This window comes from Podarcis raffonei, chromosome 14, assembly GCF_027172205.1.
Source record: "Podarcis raffonei isolate rPodRaf1 chromosome 14, rPodRaf1.pri, whole genome shotgun sequence".
NCBI classification, from domain to species: Eukaryota; Metazoa; Chordata; class Lepidosauria; order Squamata; family Lacertidae; genus Podarcis; species Podarcis raffonei.
The window spans coordinates 53,558,174-53,578,130 of NC_070615.1; the positions used below are offsets into that span (position 1 = coordinate 53,558,174).

The 19,957-nt window shown below is 43.7% G+C and overlaps 1 protein-coding gene across 1 annotated transcript; it reads right to left on the reverse strand.

Moving 5' to 3' along the window:
• Nucleotides 1–7,874: 7,874 nt before the first annotated feature.
• LOC128401979 (vomeronasal type-2 receptor 26-like) lies at nucleotides 7,875–15,633 on the reverse strand. Its single transcript, XM_053365661.1, has 5 exons — nucleotides 15,416–15,633; nucleotides 14,656–14,947; nucleotides 11,217–11,444; nucleotides 10,493–10,619; nucleotides 7,875–8,773 (listed from the first exon to the last, which is right to left on the reverse strand). Exons 1-5 carry the CDS (start codon nucleotides 15,631–15,633, stop codon nucleotides 7,875–7,877), a joined length of 1,764 nt encoding a protein of 587 aa, XP_053221636.1.
• Nucleotides 15,634–19,957: the final 4,324 nt, after the last annotated feature.

The following is a 19,957-nucleotide window of genomic DNA, read 5'->3' on the forward strand; positions in this document are numbered from 1 at the left end:
TGTGACATTCAGAGTTGTGTGCTCTGTATAAATCAGCAGGTGATGTTTTTCACCTCCAATATTTGAAGATTCTCGAAAAGCAGAGAACATGGCGCACAGGTAAAAAGATGGCAATCCTACTTAGTGATGCTGTGTAAATCTGTACTTTATGCTGAAGAGCTGTCTTGCAAGGAACACAGATGTTCAGTGATGATGTCATAGCTAAAAGAGCAAGATTTTATGTGTACTCAAGATCAACTAATACGGAATATTAACTTTTTAAAACCACCTTGTAATCATGGTAGTAAAAGGGGGTGGGTGATTGTGCAACTAGGTTGATTTAGGAGGAGATGGTCTTTCCAAAATCCTGGTCCTATGCTGCTTAGAACATTAAGTATCATTATGGGTACTTTGAATTGTGCCTGCAAATGTACTGGCAGCCAATGAGATCGTTCGAGCAGTGAAGTCCCCTTCTCCAGGAAACTGGCCCTGGTCCACAGCCCGACCACAGCACCCCAGGCTAGATGCGGTTTCCAAATACTTTTCAGAGACAGTCCCACATTAATGGACAAGTCCAAACTTAGTGTTCAAATTTTAAGCATTTCAGTGTGATGGGATACACCTAGGATATTTGCCTGGCTGAGTGAGAAACTTTTTGTGTTGTTGATCAGCTCTGCCTGGGTGCTTCTGGCCCCAGTGAGATGTTGATATGACATGTCAGAGACAGCAGATGCGTCCCAGATAGAGAAGAGCAGGTTTCTTTCTCTGCAGGAACTTGATTATCAGCTGCTTGCCGAAGTTTATTTCATAATTAGAAAGCTGGCTGCCAGCTTTAATTGCGCTTTCTGCTGGCTCCCTGACAATCACAGCTTTGCCTTGCCTTGTGCTTTGGGGAGTTGCCCCTTTGGGATTTGGCACAAGGTGGAAAGTACTGTGTCCAGATAAACACAGGTTGCCGTTAATACCATGTAAAATCTAAACACTGTTTACAATGCAGGACAGAAAATTGCACAGCAAAGTTTAAAATAAACTAACTAGTTGCAATACTGAATGCCAAGTACAATTATGATCGCTGGGTCTGTGACAATTGCTCCTAATTGCAACTGCACACGGCATATGTGATGACAATGAGGGCTCTCCATCAATTATCTCTAATTACAGGGTCTTGACGTGGCTTTTGCTCTGGGGAGATGCCCCTAGGAGAGAGTGCTCCAGGTGGCAAGAGCAGCATTCAGTTAGACAGTTTGACACTAGGGCACTTGCCAAGGCAGAAAGGAACTTTGATTTAATGTAGATCAGAAAATCCTTTTATGAAGGATTGCCAACCTAGATCATGGTCTCTTCTAATCCAGCTAGGCCATTCCTACAGTGACAAAAGTGCTTTATGTATGTGCAAAAGACCAAAATCATCTGCCCTGAAATGTGGGATTCTGTTGCTTTGATGCATTAGGCCAAGGCTGGGGAAGTAGCCCCAGGGACTGAACTGGACTCTCTCTGGTCCTTGAAACTCTCCCCAGGCCACAACCTGATTCACAGGCTGTATCCAGTGCTAGTTATACTCAGAGTAGACCCAGTCCCAAAAATGAGCATTATTTTCAGTGGGTCTAAGCAAACCTACTAGCATTAGATACAATCCTGAGTGTTTCTGGCTGGACGGTTTCAGAACTGTCAGGGTTCATCTTGGACTGGCAGGCTCAGTTGGAGCAGACGGGGGGTGAATTGTCATAAACTGGATTAGAGGTGGGGGGGACCTCTCCTTCACACCCCAACATTGACTGACTTGCAGGGAGCTCAATTGTACTTGGTTATGTCATGCCCGCTATTCCTGCTAAGAACTGGCTGGCATGGCCAAATCCTGCAGAAAGCAAGATGAAACTTTCAATCCTGCTTGGTTTGGGTGTGCCAGCGAGTCCCACCTGGGAACTGGCTGGGTCTTCCAAATCCTGCAGAAAGTGCCACACACACACACACACACACACACACACACCGTGCCACAGCTGATGTGAAGGAGTTCAATCCCTCCTTATTCTGAGTACGTGGAGGGCTGAGTTTTCCCTTTGGGTTGCAGACTCTTGCATTGGATAGAGTGGCTGGGAATGTCTACAATGCTGCTTATGCTCTGGCACATGCTTTGCATGTCCTACATGAATCCAGTCCCAAGCCTAGTCGTTTAGTGGAAGGAGGGAGGCTGACATTTCAAAGTTTGCAGCCATGGCAGGTAATTGCACATTGAAAGCAAAAGTCTATTTTTCAAAACTTTCAAGCATGGCATAAAATATACTTGAGTATATCCTTAAACTTTCTTGATCTTGCCTAATCATTAGAAAAACTTTAATCTTGAATCTGACTTTGCTTATTTCCATTTTTGGAAGAACATTGGGATATTATATTTCTAAATACATAATTACTGAAACTAAACAACCAACATCATAGTAGCACCTTCTTTCAGAAACATGGCACACCCTGCCACTCTAATAACATTTAAAGTTGCACAATGACTTTATAAACACTCTGTATTTTGCATCAGGATGGCAAAATATAAATCCCGGACTGTTGTGGCAAAGTTCCTTGTGGCTTGACTCTGGGCAGCTTGGCATGTCTTCATTCCAGAGCCTGGCAGCTTCTCTAGCTTCTGCCCTGAAAATCCAAGAGGAGTGGATACAAGCAGTGGAGATGGATGGGGAATACCTATCTGTGAGCAAAGCATGGTCTTCTGGGTCCATCACGGAGTGGCACCAAACATTTTGGGATTTCTGAATATCCTGAGGGTGCAGAGACAAAAATCAGAAAAAGTTTATTGACCTCAAAACATGCTCGGGGGTTTTGTGATGCACCCAGATGCCATTGTGGGAAGCAGGACACTGGACTAAATGGACAGGACAGTTAAAATATCTCTCCATAGAAATGGCAGTACTAAGAACCAATATACCTAATAATATCAAGTCACAGTGTGCCATTAAATGTAACTCTGTTGCTAAATCTGACGTAATATGAAAGCATTGTTTTATGCTGGGATTTCATCTCTTAACTTTCTTCAGATAATGTCTTGCAAAAACAACAACAACACCGCAATGAAGCTTTATTTTATTTATTTTTAAGACAACTTCACAGGGCCATTTCTCCTCAAATTACTGCGTCAGTTTCACAGTTCTTTAGCTGAATCACTGCTTCTTCCTAGCCCTACATTGCGGTTACTCACTATGACTGTGGTAATATAGTACAAACTCATGATCAGCCATGGAACACGGGGAGGGGATTTTCATACCCTGTTCCTTACTGTTCCAGTGGGTGTGGAGGGGGTCAGGGTGGGAGAAGAAGCCTCAGAAGACGGCTCCAGATACAACCTTGATCAGGAACAATTGAGAGTTAGGGAAGCTAGACATTTGCCCATTTCATTGCAGAGCTTTTAACCTTTTGTTCCCATTGTGTTTCCTTTTCTCATTCACTCAAGCTGCATAAATATATAGGGAGCATCTTGTTCAATAGCAGCGTTGGTGAGAGTGTAGCTTTTGATGAAAATGGAGAACTGATTGCAGATTTTGATGTTACGAATTGGGTCACTTTCCCCAACAGCTCTTTCGTTAGAGTAAAAGTTGGAAGATTGGCTCCTCGGGATCCTTCAGGCAAAGAGTTAACAATTAATGATGAGCAAATCGAGTGGCATAGAAGTTTTAACCAGGTGAGATGAAGCTGCAGATGCTGGAATGTATGAAATAAACAGTAATCGTTCCATTTTTAGCATCTAGGTTTCTTATTGCCTTCAGGTGCTGAATTATTCTGAGTAGCATTGCATTTTTAAACTACAGATTCTCTCCTTCTTGGTAAATCAGCTGTGGGCAGTGAGTAGGTACTACAACCAGTGCTATTTTTCTAGAAAAAGAGGCACTGGAACTCACCTTGAATGCCATCCCTGTTCTCTTTGATTTTTTTTTGATTTTTTTTATTAAAGGATTTTTTTTATAACAACAAAAACATAACAATACAATACAATAAACACAACAAACAAACAAAAAAAACAAGTACAATTTCAGATCTTGTTTTCTTATACCTTACTTCTCCGACTTCCTCATGCCTCCCTTTTCTGTATTCCAATTTCTAATCATTTATTCAGCAAATCTTCCCTTATTTTAATTTAGTTTGATCTTACTTATTCTCCTTATCTTATCCATTACTAATAGTAACCATTTATTTTCTAATCCAACATCATTTTAACTTTCATTAATTTTGTAATATTTCTTTAAATAGTCCTTAAATTTTTTCCATTCTTCTTCCGCTGCTTCTCTTCCCTGATTTCGGATTCTGCTCGTCATCTCTGCCAGGCCCATGTAGTCAATCACCTTCATCTGCCATTCTTCCAGGGTGGGTAGATCTTGTGTCTTCCAGTACTTTGCAATGAGTATTCTTGCTGCTGTTGTAGCATACATAAAAAAAGTTATATCCGTCTTTAACACCCCTTGGCCGACAATACCCAAGAGAAAGGCCTCTGGTTTCTTAGGGAAGGTATATTTAAATACCTTTTTCAGTTCATTATAGATCATTTCCCAGAATGCCTTAATCTTCGGGCACGTCCACCAGAGGTGAAAGAATGTGCCTTCCTTTTCCTTACATTTCCAACATTTATTGTCAGGCAAATGGTAAATCTTTGCGAGCTTGACTGGGGTTATGTACCACCTATAGATCATCTTCATAATATTTTCTCTTAAGGCATTACATGCCGTAAATTTCATCCTGTTCTCTTTGAAGGGCAATGGGGCCCACCTGGGCAGTGCCAGAACTGAGTTCTTGTGAGTTCTGGCTGATAAAAAGACCAGACTATAACCCAGCCTCATGCAACACATATCACATTCCCAGACCTTTAAAGCCCTAAACAGCCTCAGCCCTGTATACCCGAAGGAGCATCTCCTTCGTTCAGCCTGGACACTGAAGTCCAGTTCTGAGGATCTTCTGGCGGTTCCCTCACTGCAAAAAATGAAGTTAGGGAACCCGGCGTAAGGCCTAATCCATACTGGTGCCTGCCCAGTCAAAGAAATAAACATTTATATGACCTTCCATAAACATCTGAAGGCAACCCTGAATCAGGAAGCTTTTAATGTTTGATGTATTGTGTATTCTCTTATATTCTGTTGGAAGCCACCCAGAGTGGCTTGGGGAACCCAGTCAGATGGGCTGGGTACAAGAAATAAATTACTGTTATTATTAATGATAAGGGACTACAAACCAGAATTTGCAAAGGGTCGTGATGAGCCAAGAACCTTGTGACCCCCTCTTTGGCATACTTTCAGAACCAAACCCGTTTGTTCGCATGAAGTATGTGGGAATGCTCTGAATTAAAAAGGGAAATTACAAGGGGAAAACTATAAACAGTAATGGGGAGAAGACAAGAGTCTTTTTCACAGATGACTCATAAAACCAGGAAATTTGGGAACAGGTTTCAGCACAGTATGAAGTATTTAAACCATAGAATCATAGAATCATAGAGTTGGAAGAGACCACAAGGGCCATCGAGTCCAACCCCCTGCCAAGCAGGAAACACCATCAGAACACTCCTGACATATGGTTGTCAAGCTTCTGCTTAAAGACCTCCAAAGAAGGAAACTCCACCACACTCCTTGGCAGCAAATTCCACTGTCGAACAGCTCTTACTGTCAGGAAGTTCTTCCCAATGCTTAGGTGGAATCTTCTTTCTTGTAGTTTGGATCCATTGCTCCGTGTCCACTTCTCTGGAGCAGCAGAAAACAACCTTTCTCCCTCCTCTATGTGACATCCTTTTATATATTTGAACATGGCTATCATATCACCCCTTAACCTCCTCTTCTCCAGGCTAAACATGCCCAGCTCCCTTAGCCGTTCCTCATAAGGCATCGTTTCCAGGCCTTTGACCATTTTGGTACCCCTCCTCTGGACACGTTCCAGTTTCTCAGTGTCCTTCTTGAACTGTGGCGCCCAGAACTGGACACAGTGCTCCAGGTGAGGTCTGACCAGAGCAGAATACATTGGCACTATTACTTCCCTTGATCTAGATGCTATACTCCTATTGATGCAGCCCAGAATTGCATTGGCTTTTTTAGCTGCCGCATCACACTGTTGGCTCATGTCAAGTTTGTGGTCAACCAAGACTCCTAGATCCTTTTCACATGTACTGCTCTCAAGCCAGGTGTCACCCATCTTGTAATCTGTCAAGGTCGTTTTGAAGTGTGATCCTGTCCTCTGGGGTGTTAGCCACCCCAGTTTGGTGTCATCTGCAAATTTGATCAGGACGCCCTTGAGTCCATCATCCAAGTCATTGATAAAGATGTTGAATAAGACCGGACCCAAGACAGAACCCTGTGGCACCCCACTAGTCACTCTTCTCCAGGATGAAGAGGAACCATTGATGAGCACCCTTTGGGTTCGGTCAGTCAGCCAGTTACAAATCACTGAGTAGTAGCATATTCAAGACCGCATTTTACCAGCTTCTTTACAAGAATATCATGGGGCACCTTGTCAAATGCCTTGCTGAAATCAAGGTAGGCTACATCCACTGCGTTCCCTTCATCTACCAGACTTGTAATTCTGTCAAAAAACGAGATCAGGTTAGTCAGACATGACTTATTTTTCAGAAATCCATGCTGACTATTGGTGATCACAGCATTCCTTTCTAGGTGCTCACAGACTGTTTGCTTAATGATCTGCTCCAGAATCTTCCCTGGTATTGATGTCAGACTGACTGGGCGGTAATTATTTGGGTCCTCTCTTTTCCGCTTTTTGAAAATAGGGACAACATTTGCCCTCCTCCAGTCTGCCTGGACTTCGCCTGTTCTCCAGGAATTCTCAAAGATGACTGCCAGTGGTTCTGAGATCACATCTGCCAGTTCTTTTAATACTCTTGGATGCAGTTCATCTGGCCCTGGAGACTTGAATACATCTAAACTAGGCAAGTATTCTTGTACTATCTCCTTAGTTATTCTGGGCTGTGTTTCCTCTGCTGAATCATTTGCTCCAAATTCTTCAGGTCGGGCATTGTTTTCTTTATCGGAGAAGACTGAGGCAAAGAAGGCATTGAGGAGTTCAGCCCTTTCTGTGTCCCCTGTTTGCATTTCACCATCTTCTCCTCTGAGTGACCCCACTGTTTCTTTGTTCTTCAGCCAAGGCTATTTCTCTCCCAAGCCAGTAAAGGAGAAGGAGCCTTCAACTTGTGAATTTCATGGGATACAATGGCACATTCAGATAGGCATCAATATGCACAATTTAGTCCTCATTGCAGGTTCAAATGAAACTCAAGTTAAGCTCTTGAGTCTGAGATATCAGCTCTGTCCTCATCTGATATGGATGCCTGTCCCTCATTGGACCAAATTTTGCCCATGTCTGCAATCGGCTCAGAATCTGTCTTAGATTCTGTGAACAAATGTCTTAACTCTAGAATGTGCTTTTGAGAAATATTATTTTGCAAAGGTTAATGTGTTAAAGCTTTATTTTACAGATGAAAGAAACTCTCATACAAATTTGAACCTTTTCTACATTAATATAATAACAATATTATTATTTTTTAAGTGCTTGAAGAACTGGTGTCAATCAAAGATGTAATGATCTCCATGGCCAATTTGCCATTTCTGGTGAACTATGTATTAATGAAGAATACAGTGGTACCTCAGGTTACAGACGCTTCAGGTTACAGACACTTTGGGTTCAGACTCTGCTAACCCAGAAATAGTACCTCGGGTTAAGAACTTTGCTTCCGGGTGAGAACAGAAATTGTGTTCTGGCGGCGCGGTGGCAGCAGGACGCCCCATTAGCTAAAATGGTACCTCAGGTTAAGAACAGTTTCAGGTTAAGAACGGACCTCCGGAACGAATTAAGTTCTTAACCCAAGGTTCCTATGTACCGAGACAATGCCACTTAAACAACAACAACAACAACTATGATCTCCTTATTAAGTGTTCTTTGCTGTTCAGCTCAGGCCTCAGAATAATGATATAGCATTTGGGGAAGAAAATAGAACCCAGCAACCCAGCACCGGAGGACAAGATGGAGAAGATCTCCACAGCTACCATGTATTTTCCTTTCGAGCTCAGGTATGCTGGAACAAAGGACAGCCACACACTGCAAAACACCAACATGCTGAAGGTGATGAATTTGGCTTCATTGAAACTGTCAGGTAACTTCCTGGCAAAGAAAGCCACGGTGAAACTGGCAATGCCCAGGAAGCCCATGTATCCCAGGACAGAGTAGAACATGGAAGTGGAGCCCTCATTGCATTCCATGATGATCTCCCCATTCAGAGAGTGCATGTCTGCATCGGGGAATGGAGGAGAATGAGCCAGCCAAACCATGCAAATGGCCACTTCAATCAATGAGCCAAAAAGAACAATACCATACGCCAGTCTTTTCCCCACCCATTTCCTCATCCTGGATCCTGGTTTGGTTGCTATGAATGCTAGAACCACAGTGATGGTTTTTGCTAAAACTGTGGAAACGGACAAGGAGAAAACAATGCCAAAAGCCATTTGTCGGAGAAGACAGGTTGCCTTTCCAGGCTGCCCAATGAAGAGGAAGGAGCAGAGGAAGCAAAGAAGGAGGGAGATGAGGAGAACGTAGGTGAGGGTCCGGTTGTTGGCTTTGACCATGGGAGTGTCTTGGTGCTTCCTAAAGACTGCAAGTATTAAAACTGTGATCACAGAGAACAAAACCGCCGACACGGTGAGAAAGATTCCTAAAGGTTCTTTGTAAGAGAGGTAGCTTAGAATCCGGGGAATGCATTGGTTTTTATCCTGGTTGGGATATTGGTCTTCTGGACATATGAAACAAACATCCATGTCTGAAAAAAGGATGGCACATAGAAATGTTTCAGCTGATTCAGGGAGTAACTGAATTTGAGCAGATTAGAAGCACCTATAAGCCAGGAAATATTTGATTCAGAACTGACAACTCTCATTTATTTTCTATGTGTGTTTTGGCAAAATTTTCACCCAGCTTTAGGATTCTCCCTCCCTCCCAAAAGAGTGCTGTGGGAAGACAGTATTTCACCACATAATGGTCACATTTTTCATGCTGATTTTTCTTTACAAAAAAGGGGGGGTGCGACAATTGCGTGAGGAAGAACCTGAGGCACGACCATTATGCGAGGAAACATTTTTGATTCATGAACAGACTTCTGTTTATGTTGCTCATGGCAGCTTCACACACCCCCCCGCCCACTCCCCTTGTGCCTTTGGCTGGCACAGAAAAAGCGCGCTGAGGATGTCCTGCCACTATTATGCGGTGAATGCTCTGGAACTGATTTTAGGGAGCAAAGAAAGGGGGTGCGACTATTATGCAGTGACGACCATTATGTGGTGAAATACGGTAATAATATTAAAAGGAGAAAGAGCACCATGTGTTTGTCCATTACAATTGCCTGGTATGCAAAATTAGAAAATTCAGCCTTTAGAGCTTTATATCCATGCTAACCAGTCTCTTCAGTGGAAAGTTTTTGTCCATCAGCCCCCTATTTCTGCCCCTCCACCAGCTTTGACTTTTCCTCCTCTCCACTTATTCCTGTCTTCTCTCCTTTCAGACTCCACCCACCCGCCTGAACCTAGGCTACTGGCCACTTGTATTAAAGTTCTAGAATAATGTGTGTGCTGCAATGAAAAACCAAAAGCTTTTCTATAAATGATAGGTATTATTATTTTGTTTTATTATTATTTTGTTTTATTATTTTCGCATCTTAAAAAGTAAAGACATCACCTTGCCAACAAAGGTCCATATAGTAAAAGCTATGGTTTTCCCAGTAGTGATGTATGGAAGTGAGAGCTGGACCATCAAGAAGGCTGATCGCCGAATAATTGATGTTTTTGAATTATGGTGCTGGAGGAGACTCTTGAGAGTCCCATGGACTGCAAGAAGATCAAACGTATCCATTCTTAAGGAAATCAGCCCTGAGTGCTCACTGGAAGGACAGATCATGAAGTTGAGGCTCCAATACTTTGGCCACCTCATGAGAAGAGAAGACTCCCCGGAAAAGACCCTGATGTTGGGAAAGATGGAGGGCACAAGGAGAAGGGGACGGCAGAGGACGAGGTGGTTGGACAGTGTTCTCAAAGCTACAAACATGAGCCTGACCAAACTGCGGGAGGCAGTGGAAGACAGGAGTGCCTGGCGTGCTCTGGTCCATGGGGTCACGAAGAGTCGGACACGACTAAACGACTAAACAACAACAACATTTTTATTTTGTATGTTATGAAAATACTAGATGGGGACTAGGAACATAGGAACCCGTGCTATACCGAGTCAGATCCTTAGCATTGCTTACTGTATCTAAAGTCGAAGATTACATTTGTTCCTACTGAAATTCATTTTGTTACTTTTTGCCCAGTTTTGCAGTCTCTCTCTCTTTAAACCCTTTAGCAACTACTTACTCTGCAGGAAATGTCTACACAATGATGTCAGCCTCCAGATGGTGCAAAAGCTCTCACCTGCTCATTCTGCCAATCAGAAAACTCCCAGAGACAGGTGCTTAGACCAGAGCTAGTTGTTGACTGACTGTGGCTCCTACCTTTCTGGTTAGAGATCATCCCTTCTGGACATGGAGCACAATCATAGCAGCAAAATTTCTCTCCCTCCTTCTTTTTCCTGCTGTAACCAGGATAGCAGTTGTCATTGCACACAGAAAGAGGCACAACCTGTCCAGAAATGTGACCAGTAAGATAAGCATAATTTCCCTCACTCATGCCCTGAGCTTGGAAACATTTTCTTAGGGACAAAGTGGGTTCAGGAAGCAGTCCCTAACTTGGTTTCCCAAATCAGTTCATGAAATAATTGGCACATTGTGGCATTTAATCCAGCTTATTTCAGAAGTGATCTCTTAAGAGTTAAAAAAGATGGCATTTTTCAAGGATGAATGTATGAAATCAAATGTCTGCAAACGTAATGCTACCCAGGAGAATTGAAGAGGCAGAACTCTGCACTGGCAAAATAGGAACTACAGTGGTGCCTCGCAAGACGAAATTAATTCGTTCTGCGAGTCTCTTCGTCTTGCGGCTTTTTCGTCTTGCGAAGCACGACTATTAATGGTACTTAGCGGCTTTAAGAAAAAGGAAACAAACTCGCAAGAACTCGCAAGACGTTTTCGTCTTGCAAAGCAAGCCCATAGCGAAATTCGTCTTGCGAAGCGACTCAAAAAACGGAAAATTCTTTCATCTTATGAGTTTTTCGTCTTGCGAGGCACCACTGTATTTCCATTCATTTTATTCATTCCTGCAGCTGAAGTTTTGTCTCACCTGGTTAAAGCTTCTATGCCACACAAGTTGGTCATCATTAATCGTTAACTCTTTGCCTACCGGAGCCTGAGGATCCAGTCTTCCAACTTTGACTCTGTCAAATGATCCATTAGGGAGAGTAACCCAATTGGTAACATCAAAATCTACAATTAATTCTTGATTTGTATCAAAATATACACTCTCTCCAACACTGTTGTTGAACATGGTCTTCTTTAGAAAGCCATGGAGCTTTGGTGAAAGAGACAATGAAACACGGTGAGAATGTGAGTTACTGAGTTCTATGCTTCTCTAAAGATGGAGCGGACTTGTGTCAGATGGTATCAGATGAAGCTATTCTCCCCAGTACTAGGTATTCCCCCGCAGTCTGTAATGTTGTCTCTTTCCCCTCAATATTTAATTTAAAGCTGTCCTCATCAAGTTCATGAGACTCTTAGCAAACACATTCTGGCCAACTGCTGTGAGGTGCAATCAATCTCTTGCCAGCCGTCCTTCCTCAAGGAAGTGGAGGCCAGGTCCAAGAAGCCAAATCTTTCCTAATAACACCACCTGTCCAGCCAGTGGTTTATTTCCAGTATTTTCCCCTCTTTTCCTGGGCCACAACCTTCAACAGGAAGGAGTGATGAAAAAACCACCTGTGCCTCTAAGCCCTTCAACTTCTTACCCTGAACCTCCTAGTTCCTTGCTATATATTGAAGGCTGTCTCTGGCAGTACTGCTTGAACCATAGGGGCCAACTCCTAGGGGCCGAGGTCCCTTCAGTCCCCGCAATAAAATATTTGAGGGGGTCAGACCTCTCAAAGTTGATGGGCATTGCATGTCAAATATGTGCATGTGCCACATCTTGTGATCAGTTATGTGGTGCTGGGCTTACCTGCCCCCTAATATTGTATTCAAGTTGCACCCCTGGTTTTTACCCCCGTGAATCAGAAGGAAGGGGAGTGTGGTCTGTCTTTGTAAGGTGTGACAACTTCTCTGTCACGTCATGCATCTTTGCACCTAAGAGACAGCGCACTTCATGGGACTTCCTGTTATCTCTCTATACTGCTGCTTTTGTCCCCGTCAGTAGGGGGTCCCCTACTATCCCCACATGTCTCTTTCTCCTCTGTACACCATAGGAGCCAACTCTAAAGCAAGGAGCAGGACACCCTGCAGTGGGGAACCTTCTGCTTCCCCGATATTGGAGACCCCTGCTTTTCCTGAGTAGAGCTATTGGGAACCTCCCATGGCTGCTGGGATGCTACCTTTGTCACACTGACATGATCTCACATTCTTCCAGGGATTCGCCTCCTGCACTGGGTGATCTTTCTCCTCCCGAGGGGCACCCCCTGTGTCACTGTCCCAGGACAGTCCACTCTGTTTTATCAATGAATTCCTCATTTTGCCTGATGACTTGAAGTGTGGATATGTGAGCCTCAAGCTATAGTACCTTCCCTTACAGGAAGGAAAGCAGCCTGCACTTGCTTCAGGTGTAGTTTTGCACATTTTCAGGCAGGAAGGCAAACATGGCACAGGGACTGCAGGTCATTGCAACCTCCATGTCTCTTGGTTCTAAGCACATGGTGAGACAAGCCTCCCCTCAAACTCTCTTGCTAAATGCCCTCACAAATGCCCCTGGTTACAAATTCACGAACTCCCAGAGTCTGCAAGCAGCTAAGGAGAACTGCTGCCGGCAGAGAACTCCTTGCCCAGCCCACTTCTTCATGCAGCCCGTCTTCCTCTCAGATCATGTGCTTTAGCAGAGCATGCAGCCAAGCACACCAAGAGCCACAAACCAGTTCACAACAGAGCCTCCAAACAGCTCAGACAAGAAACCAGCCTGAATCCTAAAGAAACAGGCTCACCCTCCTCTTTACAAGCTCCTGGTTAAGTTTATATGGCAGTAAGTCTCATTCCATGAACTTCTGATGAGATGCACATAGGACTCCCCTCAAAAAGCAAAATAAAACACTGGGATGGGTGCCCTTAAATCTTTGCATCTACTTTAAAATTAAGCACATTTGGGTTTGGGTTGTTGTTGGTTTTTTGGTTTTTTTATAAGGTATTATTATTTTTACCTTAGATGTTTAGCCCACTGTTCCCTTATAGGAGGATTATTTGATTGTATTGCATCCTTCCTAACCTGCTGAAGGAATGATCTGCTGACTCTGTAAATGCAGATTATTTTCTGTGGATACTCAACTGTTGCCTAATATAATGGTGGCCCCCAGTCAGGGCCTAAGGAGGAATCCATCTTTTTAATGGGCACATAGATTCAGAATACCACAGGTACCTGGGAACTGGGGGGAATCAGTTGTTGTTCATTCCAATTATTTTCTGCAAATATAGTCATTTCTCCACCCCCACTCCAACCACCAAAAGGAAACACCCAGATTCCATTTGGGTAAAACACATGAGAAATTGCATTCATCAGTTCAGTACAGCCTGAATGCAATATGTTTTGTTTTATGACACAGTTGCTAGATCTCAGCAAAGAGGTGGAATTACCTGCCATGGCTGTATATTGTGAAATGCCGCCCTCTCTCCTTTTACTAATATATCATATTTTGATGTGAACATATACGTGGCATGCAGAGCATGCGCCACAGCATAAGCAGCATTGTAGATATTGTAGCTGTGGCCGGTCATACGCATTTCAAAGAAAGTATGAAGAAGGCTCTCCAACTTCTCTTGGCCTGTGCAGGTCTCCATGCTTTCCACATTCCCAGTGGAATCTCTTAATGAGCAGCTGAATGCCTGCTCCCAGAAATTCTGAATGAAACCATCTCCTTTTGCCCAAAAGGGTTTTATCCTCCCAACAAATGTTTGGAAGCCAGGGGGCTCCTTTGAATGAACTGTGAAGGATAGGGCACCATGAAAGCTTTCTATATCCCAAAGTCTTTGAATTGATATTGAAGGGAAATCCCATTGGGATGTAACAATCCAGACTTTACCCACAGGTGGCAATCCATGCATTGTTGCAAAAAACAGTAACGTTCTTAAAACTTGGAGGGAGGGCTTTTCTCCATATACAACACATGCATTGGTTTTTCCATCCATTAAAACTTGATATTTGTCCAGCTGTTTTAAAACCATGTCTATCAACTCTTCCATATAAGTTCTCTTTGCTGTTCTAAATACGAAGGCACAACAGATGCCGTTTTGGGATAACATTGACTCCATTGTTTCCAAAAACTGATCCGCATTGTCATCATCCACAGCAACAAGACCAATCCATGTCCATCTGAAATGGTGAAGTAATCGGACAACCCCCTTGTACTGATGGGTTTCATGTGGAACCATCTTGTACAAGGAAGAGAACAGGACTTTGTCATTCTGCACTGGGGAAATTGACCCATATGTAAGCTGAAAAGAAATATATAACAATTCATCGCATGGACTATAGAGCATTACAATATCAGCCATCCTTCTAAAATGCCCATATCTCCATGCTTGGGTCTCACCTGTGGCATCTTGTAGATGGCAGAAATGGTGGCCACATTGGCAGAAGTTTCAGAAGCCAGCGCCCCAATGAGAGCAATGAGGTTGCTCCAGGCATCACACTGGAAGTTGGGAACAAGCCTATACTGCCTGGTAAGCAGGTTCAAGGTGGCCTTATAAGTCATTCTTGCTACATAGTAGCTGTTGAGAATGTGGAATCCCAAGGATATATTTGGAAGGATTTGGGGGTTCTCATTAATCTCTTTGATGGCAAAAACCAAGGCCAGAATATGCTGGTAGTTCTTTGGCACGGAACTGCAATGGGAATGGTTGACTATTAACCAAAGAAAATAGTGCCGGCATTTATTTCTCAGGTAATTGTAAAGAGAGTTACTGGCTATTTAATCAAACAAGCAAAAAAGGATTTCTCCTTTCATGGTCACACTTCTGTCTACTTTGATGATTATGGCAGAACTTAATGCAAAAACAGAATAAGAAACGGGTGCATGTGCTCCTTTTGGAGCCTACGAGGGCACTAGCAGGAGCAAATGTGTTGGCTCCACTTCCCTCCATGCCCTCAATTGCACCTTGAGTTAGAACCATCTGTATTCATGAATGCTTTCCCTGTTAGCAACCCCCTTCACTGGAGAACCCTGCTTTTCCTGAGCAGAGCTATGAGCAAGCTCCCATGACTGCTGGAATTCCACCTTCCTCTGCTGTTGCTCTGCTGAATGATCTGAACTTGTCATAATACTGAAAGGAAAGGGAAAGAGTCTTCCTTACACTGGTTTGCCAATCAATGTCTGGGTGGGCCGTTCCATGAAAGAGGGACTGCGGTGAAAGACAAAGACCTGGGAAGCAATCTCTCCAATTACAAAGTCTCCTGGCTGATAAAATTGATGAGGTATAGGAAGAAGATCGTCAGATATACTGCAGTTAATGGAATGGGTTTGGCATACAGAGTAAGGCAGCAGCAGAAGGGAGAGGTGGACTGTCAGCATGATCCTGTGGACCTCAGCCTGTTCTTTCCACAGCATCTTCTGTCTGAATCCTCACTTTCTCTTCCTTCGGAGAAAGGGAAGAAGTTGAACTCAAGGTGCTTTTCTTTTAAAAAGACTCAGAGGCAGCAGTACAGCTTGAGGGTGAAAATAAATGGAACCTTAAAGTTTGTAAATAGACAATTTCACATATGGGGGGGGGGGGGAATCCTATGGTACTAAATCAGACAGAATCATTGACAACAGGACATGCACTGTAAAATCTTTACCCTGAAAGCTCACAAACAGATATTGCAGTGAAGCAGATTTATTTCCTTCTGCCCATGTTATGGAATCCAGTTTTTCACACTTTGAAATATGGAAGTGGAGGACTATATTATAATAGGTGTTCTTTGAAGGTAACCTGAAATATGCCCTGCCTGTCCTCAGATCCCCAGCAATGACCTACATGTTTGTGTTTTTAAGCATCTGTTTTTTCTTATGGTTGATCTTGCAAGGCTATCCATTGAATAACAAGAAGAAAACATATTATTTAAAAATGGTTGGGAAGATAATCACCTCCCTGGTGTCTTGGCCTGTGAGATGGCATCACACATGAGAATATGATGAGTGGAATTGTTTTCTTTTATCAAATGTTTATTAATTATAATCCTCTCTTTTGAAGGGGATCAGGATGAAAGTAATACTATCCATCATAGCAAAAGCCAAAATTTACCACTGGCAGTCATATCACAAGATGTGTGTAAAGCCTTTGATAGAATCAACTGACAAGAAAGGGTTCTTGTCAAAAATGAATATGGGACAATATTTTATGAATTCTATTGTGAGACTATACCAAAACTCATATGCTCAGGTTGCCGTAAATGGTATAGATTCTAAAGCTTTCTCTATTGCAAGAGGGGTGTGAAAGAGATGCCCTCTGTCGCCCCTCTTGTTTGCCCTCTCAATTGAACCACTAGCCATCTCCACTGGAAACAATTTGGAGATAAAAGGAGCAGAAATAAAAAAGAGAAATGCATAAAACACGTTTTTCAGATCCTGTATATAGAGCATATCCCTTTCTACCCTCCTCACTCACTAAAACCCATACAAAAAAAGTGAACCATTTTCCCTCACTACTCTAAATGTGTGGAAATCAAAGTTTTAAAAACCAGTTCCCCCAGTATCTCCCCTTATCCCTCTTCGCTTTCACCCATCTATTAAAGAAGCAGGGCAATACTTAGATTGGAATGGTTGGGAACAAGTGTGTCTTTATAGATTAAAAGATTTCTATGCAAACAGTGTTGTTGTTTAGTCGTTTAGTCATGTCCGACTCTTCGTTACCCTATGGACCAGAGCACGCCAGGCACTCCTGTCTTCATGCAAACCGTATCCCCCTACAAAAAGCAGAATTCATAACTGCCATACTACTCAAGCAAACAGGAAACTAACTGCAATAGAGCACATCTTTGTTAACTTCTCTCCACTCTCTAAGGGCATAGCTTCCTCAATTTATAAAGCTCTAGGAACACTAGAATGTTGTACACAAAAATGCCATGGAAATGGACCTAGATTTGTAAAAATAAGGGAAGCCTCATTAAAACTTCTGCATAGATAGCATTATACACCGGTGAGGCTATCCTGAATATGTAAGGATGTCAATCCCAATTATTGGAGGGGAAGCGTAGTCAAAGGTTCATATTTCCATATGTGGTGGTGTTGTGGCATCATCAAACGCTTCTGGAATGCTGTTGTCAAAGAAATAAGCTTGATATACAACAAAACAATTGAAATATCCCCTGCACTAGCACTACTTGGGCTTCGGATCCTGTCTGCTGATGATTTCCCTAAAGATGACCTCTTAGCCTTTCTATTGACTGCTGCTTGTATGGAGATAGCCACATGTTGGAAAACCAGTGATGGGCCAAACAGTGATTCTTGGTATAACAGAGTATGGTCAATAGCATTGGCTGAGAAACTAATATGCCTGGCGAGAGCAGCAAAGGCAAACACAATCCATATTTGTTCTCTTAATTTGAATTTATTGCAAGCAGGACATTTATCAACTATTTACACTTTGACCAAAGTGGGTCATATTATAGAACAGTGTCACTCATTTATATCTCAGTGGCTCCTCGGCCTGCAGAGGTTAAGAGATTGCAGGGAAGCATACTGGAGATGGAAAAGTTGGAGATCTCAGCCCCTCATGTTTCATTTTGAGAGCAAGAGGGAATGTCACCTTCCTTTCTTGTTCCTTGATCAGTTCAGTGCAGAAGTAGCAGCTGAGCTGCAACCTTGGGAAGAGGAGGCAGAGAAGGAGATGACTTCAGCAAAGGATTGGCTTCCAGAAATATTTCTTCAAACCATGAACATTTTCTTCAAGGCTTCCTTCTGAACTAGGCTAGAATCCCCAAGTTCTACACCTTTTTCATGCTTACGACTAGGCTAGCTTATTTCAGGTGCTCATTCCTCACACAACTGGAGTGATCTGACGGGGGGAGCTGGTGGCTCCATCCTCTGCATTTCGATCTTCTGGGCCACCTGTGTCTCCCTCCAGATTTTAGGGTCTGAATGAAGTGCTCTAAGCTGTACTAAAATGTGACAGAAGTAGAGAAGGCTCCCTCTTACAGGTATCCAACCCAGAATATGTGGAGGAAACATGGAACAAGTGACTCGGGTGTGACAAATGCCCATGGACCCAACTGGCCCTTGCATACTCTCCTCAACACATAATTCTAACCATTTGACAGTTTTATGTTCTTATGTCATGACATTCATGTTGATAATACTGCATAAGCAAATACTTATGTGGGGATTGGTTTTGTTTTGGTGTAATTGTTTTTTGTTTGTTTGTTTGTTTGCTTTTATATTTTGTAAATGGAGGCGAGTATGAGGCTTGGGATTCCTACTGTGGAGGGGCGAGGGAGGTATGGCGGTGGGGGCAGATGTCATAGGCGAAGGGGATTGAGATATGGATATGCTCGTACCCCTTCCAATCTGCGCCCCATCCCGAGAGGATTACTCACCTCCGCCACTGGTGATGTGCAATGCCAGGTCTATAGGCAACAAAACCGCCACCCTGCGAGATTTCTTCATCTCGCAGGGGGTTGACCTGGCTTGTGTGACAGAGACCTGGGTGCCCGAAGGGGATACTGTTACCTTACGAGAGATGGCACCCCTGGGTTTCTCCGTCCTCCACCAGTCGCGGACTGTGGGCCGGGGGGGAGGAGTGGCATTTTTAATAATAATAATAATAATAATAATAATAATAATAATAATAATAATAAAATTTATTTATATCCCGCCCTCCCCAGCCGAAGCTGGGCTCAGGGCGGCTAACAACAATCAAATAATCAAACAGTCAAATAATCAAACATTCTAAAAATATTTCATTATAAAAATTAATTAAAATCAAGTTGATGGCAACCGATTAAGCAAAATTCTGTGCAGGTTGCTGGAGGAGGGAGTCAGGCTGCGCCCTGACCAAAGGCCTGGTGGAACAACTCTGTCTTGCAGGCCCTGCAGAAAGATGTCAGGTCCCGCAGGGCCCTAGTCTCTAATCCGGGAAGATTGTTCTTTCAGGGTTCTACCATCGCCATCGATCCCCAGCATTGAATGTGTTGGCCTAGTGTGGGGCTCTGAGGTGAGCTTGGCTGTCTGGCTGGTGTACCGGCCACCTAGCGCAACAGCAGCCACCCTGTCAGGCCTGCTGGAGGCGGTGGCCGGCTGGGCCTTGGAGCTCCCTAACCTATTGGTATTGGGGGACTTCAACATCCATGCTGATGCCACTCCCTCCTCACAGGCTCTGGACCTGGTGTCTTCCATGGCGACACTAGGGCTCTCCCAGTTTGTTTCGGGCCACACACATCAAACAGGCCACACGCTGGATTTGATCTTTGGTGTAGGTATAGATGTGATCATGTCTCCTTCGATGAAGGTGCCATGGTCTGATCACTACGCCCTGAAAGCCAGGATTGACTTTCCACCCCCACCCTGCTTAGGTGGCGAGCCGATTTGGGCTCACCCACAGAGGTGATGGACCCTGATAGATTCCGTCAAGCCTTGCGGGACCTTGCTCCCCCTGGTGACTCATTGACTGAGCTTGTTGAGGGATGGAATACCCATCTCCTGGCAGCCATCAATGAGATCGCACCTAAGCGCCTGCTGCGACCCCACAGAAACCGGGCTCCCTGGTTTACCGAGGAGCTCCGGAAAATGAAGCGGGACCTCAGATGGCTAGAGCAAGTATGGCGGGGTGCCCGTGACGGAGCTTCAAGAACATCTTATAGGGTTTTTATGAAAACCTACGAGATGGCAGTGAAGGCCGCTAAGAAGTCCTACTTCTCGG